The sequence below is a fragment of the Pteropus vampyrus genome, unplaced genomic scaffold, assembly GCF_000151845.1.
Source record: "Pteropus vampyrus isolate Shadow unplaced genomic scaffold, Pvam_2.0 Scaffold91, whole genome shotgun sequence".
Taxonomy (NCBI): domain Eukaryota; kingdom Metazoa; phylum Chordata; class Mammalia; order Chiroptera; family Pteropodidae; genus Pteropus; species Pteropus vampyrus.
Window position 1 is genome coordinate 323,591 of NW_011888872.1, and position 6,000 is coordinate 329,590.

The 6,000-nt window shown below is 30.4% G+C and overlaps 1 protein-coding gene across 5 annotated transcripts in view; it reads right to left on the reverse strand.

The window, feature by feature from the left end:
- The window catches only part of KIAA1841 (KIAA1841 ortholog), a 49,852-nt gene that overhangs the window by 22,327 nt on the left and 21,525 nt on the right, over positions 1 to 6,000 (reverse strand). For all 5 annotated transcript variants that reach the window (XR_002781266.1, XM_023532848.1, XM_011363913.2 and 2 more), the window contains 3 exons: positions 3,385 to 3,471; positions 3,168 to 3,278; positions 1,004 to 1,127 (listed from right to left, as the gene is read on the reverse strand). Coding sequence is in view for 4 of the 5 variants with exons in the window: in XM_023532848.1 (XP_023388616.1) it covers positions 1,004 to 1,127; positions 3,168 to 3,278; positions 3,385 to 3,471 (322 nt within the window). In the remaining variant the exon portion in view is untranslated. The remainder of the gene's footprint in view (positions 1 to 1,003; positions 1,128 to 3,167; positions 3,279 to 3,384; positions 3,472 to 6,000) is intronic.

Genomic DNA, 6,000 nt, shown 5'->3' on the forward strand with positions numbered 1-6,000 from the left:
TGGAAAAGTCAACATTATAAAGACACTTAAATAGGTCAGTGGTTGCTGGAGTCTAGGGTGGAAGAAGGAATTGACTAAAAAGGGTCATGAGGGAAGTTTTTAGGGTGATGGAAGTTATCTATGCATTGATTGTGGTGGTAGTTACTTAACTGTATGTGTTTGTCAAACTTCATATAAGGAATGAAGTTTAATGTATAAGGGTAACTTTTACTGTATATAAATTTTACTTCAATAAATCCAATTTTTAAAAATTGTGGGGATGTAAGAAGTTTATTGGGTACAAACTTAAACAGTTTTAAATATTTTACTCTGAAGATTTTAGTAAGCAATTCTTCCTTCCCTCTATTGAAAATCATTACCCAAGTGAAAGAAAAATTACTGGGAGCAGGGAGACACTAGGGATTCACTAAAAACTTAATGTAGAAGACTCTGGATTTATATGACTAATGAAGAATGATTGTGACCTATAAAAATCTACTTATTCCATAAAAGGATTCATCATAGGTACCTTCAAATAGCAAGCTTTCTTGTGCTTTTATTATATAGGCTTCATTTATTAAAAAATGAACAAAATCTTTTTGAGAATACAACTTGTTATAAAAGAAGGGCATATATCAATAGCACTCTATCTACGAAGGTGTGTCTGGATTTCTAAAGAAATTTATGTGCTAACAGAGAAACAGTTTCGACGGAAATAATTAAAGGCAATAAAGGACTGTTTTTCTTTCCATTGAAAAAATGTATTTGGTCACTTACAATATGTTGGTTTTCTAAAAATTCAGCAAGTCATGATTGTTTCAGTAATGAAAAGAAGAAAAATATATAAGAAATTAAGTCAGATGTAAGCAATGTTTAATAGCACCATCGTTTTTGCCACTAGTTTTTAAAAAAGATGTCAAATACTGTTCAAACTCATCCAAACATACTAATTAAACAGCATATATCAAAAGAGTCTGCTCTCAATGTTTGTAAAGCAGGATATTAAAAAAAAAATTAAAGTCACCTGATAACATCTTGAACAAGTAAGCCAGTTGACTGTTCCCCACAAGCGCCAATATACATCTCTCCAAGATTTTAAATCTTCAAAAAGACTATTCAAATACTCATGAACATCCCAAGTCTTATCTCTAGGGAAAAGATCCTCAAATGTTACACTATTTTACAAGCAAGCAATACAAATAATTGGTTAGAGCAAATGTTTTTAAATGTGTGGCTTATTTCCAAGAACATTCCCCAACTAATGGCTGTGGGATAGACTACAATGAACAACAGATAAAATTTCATCTGGGAGTTTTGTTTATTCTTTCTTTTTCTGTGGGTAACAGGAAAAGATATTAAAGGTTGAATGTCAAATTATTTTGCTAAGTGAGATATAGGGTCATAAACTAAATATAGTTTGAGTAGACTAACAGTTGGGACTTACGCATACATTGCTTTATTCTAATTTTACATATTGTAAAATAAGCTGCTTTTGATCATTGGTGACTAAACATTTCATTAATGTATTAATTCTTTATATTTTCTAGTAATTGAGGAATATAGTAATATACAATCAGGTATTGATAACACACATTATTAAGTAACATAAACTTTAAAAATTGCAAAGGCTTAAAATTGTATCTTTGTGGTCATATGTAATTCAAGTTTCTAATTTTTTCTAAGTCCCTTAATCTTTTCAAAGTTTAGATATTTTTGTTCTTAGTTCAACAAATAACAAAATGCCATCATGTTATTACAAATTACACAGACACATTTGCTTTAAGTTATTTAAAGAGAATTTTTAAAACGTCATCAAGAGCTGCCTTGCAGGAAAATACTTTGAGTAAAACAACAAAAATGAATGTTAATATCAATTTTTTCACATAGTTATCACTGTCAGAAAATATACAGAATATATATAATACTTATTGCTATCAGAATGGACATAATTTTCAAAATGTGAATTATCTTAAGAAAAAAGTATAAAATACAATATTGAAGAGTTAATTATTACAATAACTAGTGAAGATTCTCTGATTATTGCACAGAGAGGAAAAATGAAACATTTTAAAGTTGACTGTGCTATTCATTGTAGGATCAAATGTGTTTCTCTGTACTTTGTTTTAATGTTTAAAATATGAAATCTAACATATGTAGGTTTCTTTCTTTAATAAAAGCACTGTACATTTTTAATACTGAAAAAAGAACAAGCACAAAGAAAGCTAAAACCATTCATAATACTATCACTCAAAGGTAACACCATAGTTAGCATTTTAGTAAACATGTTTCTAGTTTTATTTTAGAATCTGTTTTTCTTTTCACTTAATTTACCACTAACGATTTTCTATGTAAGTATATATTCTTTTACAACATTATTCTCAAAGGCTGCACATTAAGAATTGATTAGATGTGTTTTATAGAGGTATGCTACTGTCTGGATATATTTTAGTTTGTTTAATCATTTGGGTGTTTCCTTTTTTTATTTAAACAATATAGCAATAAATAGCATTAAGTACTTTCATAAATCCAACTTTATCTCTTTGGATAAATTCCTAACAGTAGAATATTGTCAGGGAATACCCATTTCAAAGTTTTTGCTTTCTTGAGACATTATACCATTTTACAACACTCTCCCTCCAACTCAGAATGAGAACTGGTTTTGAATTTACAGGGGGCAAAAAAAGGACTATACATTAATGGTCTACTGACAAAGTATAAAGAATAAATAGACTATGAAAAATATGATATTAAAGATAATTTTCCTCATTCACCAAAATTCACCTGAAAGTAAATTTGGTTCTCTTGTCGAATTCAATATAACATTTATACAGATAGTTAAAATCTGTTAGTGAAAATAAATCATTTAATGGCACTGATCAGACTTTCAAGATAAATATACAATAATTTTACTATCTTAAAATTTAAAACCATAATGAAATTTATCCAATTAATAAAACATACCCTTTAAAACAACTTTGTTTTGAAAGTTGCATCTTTCTAAATCAAAGCTGGATCATATGCAGAAAAGACATTACTGTATTCCTTACAGAAACAGTGATGTTTTTATAAATACACTAGTAATTCACATTTTAAGGAGAGAAATCTAGGGATATCTCTCACTCTGCCATGCTTCTGATGTCACCCTCAGTACTTCACATTTTAAAAGCTGTATTTCCTTTTCACTACACCTTATGTGAATGTAGACAATATTTCCATGTCGATCCACATTAATTTTTCCAGGAATGCAAGGAATTCTTCTTTCTGTTTCTTTTGTTAAAAGTTTCTTACACAAACAGCATCTATAACACACAAAAAAGATACAACATGTGAGAAAATTTTAAATGTAGTAAAGTTAAAGAATTTAGCTGCATTATATAACATACCAAAATAAGCCCATCACCATACCTGTATAATGTCACTGCATTATTCTGAGAATCTGGATTCAAGTACTCAGGATCAAACAGTCTCTCAATCTTCTTACAAAAAAGTTTACTATTAAAAACAAATCACCAACAAATTAATTTTCCTTATCTAGTTTACTAAAAAGTGATAAAAAATAATAGTGATAAAAACAAACACTGACCTATCTGCACAAGAAGAAAAGATTAATAAATCCTTAGAGAGCTTCTCTTCAGGAATTTATACTACAGTTTTACTGTTCTTAGTAAATAAATCTCCTAATGAGAACTGCTTGATCAAGAATCTATTTTCACAAGAAAAATAAGACTGATGAATCCCTCTCTTTTAGTCCTTTGTTATTGGAATATTCAAGATTGAAAATTTTGGAAATTTAACAATTCTGGGTCTACCAATAGTTTGGTATGTAATCTTTGGCATTTTACTTAACCTCTCTGAACCTTATTTTCTCATCTATAGACTGGGGTTAATAATTCCAAGCTCACAAGTTTTTAGGAGGGTTAAATGAGGTGTTTTTAGAGTGCCAGACATAGCATTATCATTAAACAAATGTTAATATCTTATTATTATGCATAATATGACTGAACTTTAAGTCTTCTAATTAATTCCAATTAAATTATTTGTCATTGATTCTAAGTGTACATTCTGTCTCCATTTTCCTTTATGTAATATCTGATACTAAAGGCCAGATTCAGATTTAGGATCCTGATCCCACTGTCAAATATTTAGCTCTTGGATAATTCCCCTCTGTCTCATTCCCTTTAAGGACTAAACTTTTGGATAATCCCCTACATTATCAATTTCTTCCACTCTAACGAATCATTCCAGTCAGCAAATAAACATAATCTAATATTTCCCTTTAAAAAGTAATCCTTTCTTCATCTTACCTATCCTTAATAGTTACTGCTAAATTTTTCAACATTCAGAGCAAAACATCTGGAGAAAAGTTATCTAAATCAAACCGGTCACATTTCTGTCCTCATCTTACTCTACATGGTAGCATCATTCCACACATTTGATCACTTAATCATTTCCTCCTGTTTGAAACCCTCTTTTCTTCAACCCACTGGCTACTCCTTCTCTTGACCCTCACTTGATCCTCTAAATTTTGGATAGTCTTTATCAATATTCTCTTGCTAACAATTATAAAATAAATAAAAATAGCATTTACAACAGCACCAAAAAAATTAAATATCCAGGAATAAATTTAATAAAAAAGGGAAAATATCTCTATACTAAAAACTATAAAACATTGCTAAAATAAATGTTATACAAAGGTTATACAATGTTCAAGAACTGAAAGATTCAACAATAAGATGTCAAATCTTCACAAATCTATATCAATCCCAAATTCTTGCAGCTGTATGTGCGTGTGTGTAAGAGAGAGAGAATGGGAAGGAGAGAGGGAGAGAGGGAGGGGGAGTGAGAGGGAGGAAAAAGAGAAAATGGGTAGGCTGATTATAAAACTTACATGGAAATGCAAGGGACCTAAAACACTAAGAGAGCAATCTTGAAGAGAGGCAAAGCTGGAGAATTTAGATTACCAGATACCAAAAAACATTATAAAATTATTGTAATTAGGACAGCGTGCTATTTGATACAAGTATAGACAAAGAAATCAATAGAAAATGGAGAATTCAGAAACCTCACATATATGTTTACTTGATTTATAATAAAGGTGCCACTGCAATCCAGTGGAGAAAAGATGGTCTTGCTAGAAAATTTCATCCAGTTCCATGATTTCAAAGCTTATCTACTCTTATATTTCTTTTTTAAGCCCTGACCTCTGACCTAACTTTGGCCATTCTACCTGGCTGCTACAAATCATATATTAAATAATCCAAACCCACCTCTTGATTCCCCTCACCCCAATCTTCCCATTCTCTCTGTGAACGACACTACCATTCACTAAGGTGCTCAATCTTAAAACTTAGTAATTACCCTAGAATAGTCTCTATCTTCCTACATCATTCCATCTGAAAACCTGTCAAATCTTTCTAATAACCTACTCTGAATTTATCTACCTCTTTCTAGCTCCACTACTTCCACTCTAGTCCAAACCCTTTTGTCTCTCACTAGACTACTATGTTAGCCTCCTAATAAGTCTCTCTGCTTCTTAAAACCTTACAGTCTATTCTCTACATAGCAACAAAAATGATCACTTAAAAACAAATCAGGTGATGGCACTTCACTGCTTCCATTCACAGTTAGAATAAAGTATACACTCCTTGCTATGACCTAAATGGCCCTAAGTGATATAACCACTGCTGACCTCATCTCATACCACTCTTCTCCTTTATACTAAGGCCTGTCTTAATAATTTTTCATATAATTACCACAATAAGCTCAGATGTACATTACACAAAATAACAAATTTAATTACTAATTTTTATCTTGAGCCAAGATTCTGGATAAATTTTACTTCATTTAAAATAAAATGGAAATATATTTATAAATATATTCTAAATGTAAAAATTAATAAAACCGTGTATGTATGATATTTCTACTCTTCTGAGCATGCTATACTTACATAGAATGTTTTTTTAAAAATGAATTAGGAACCAATGATATAAGACAATGAAGCTCATGAGCAACTCAGCCGGG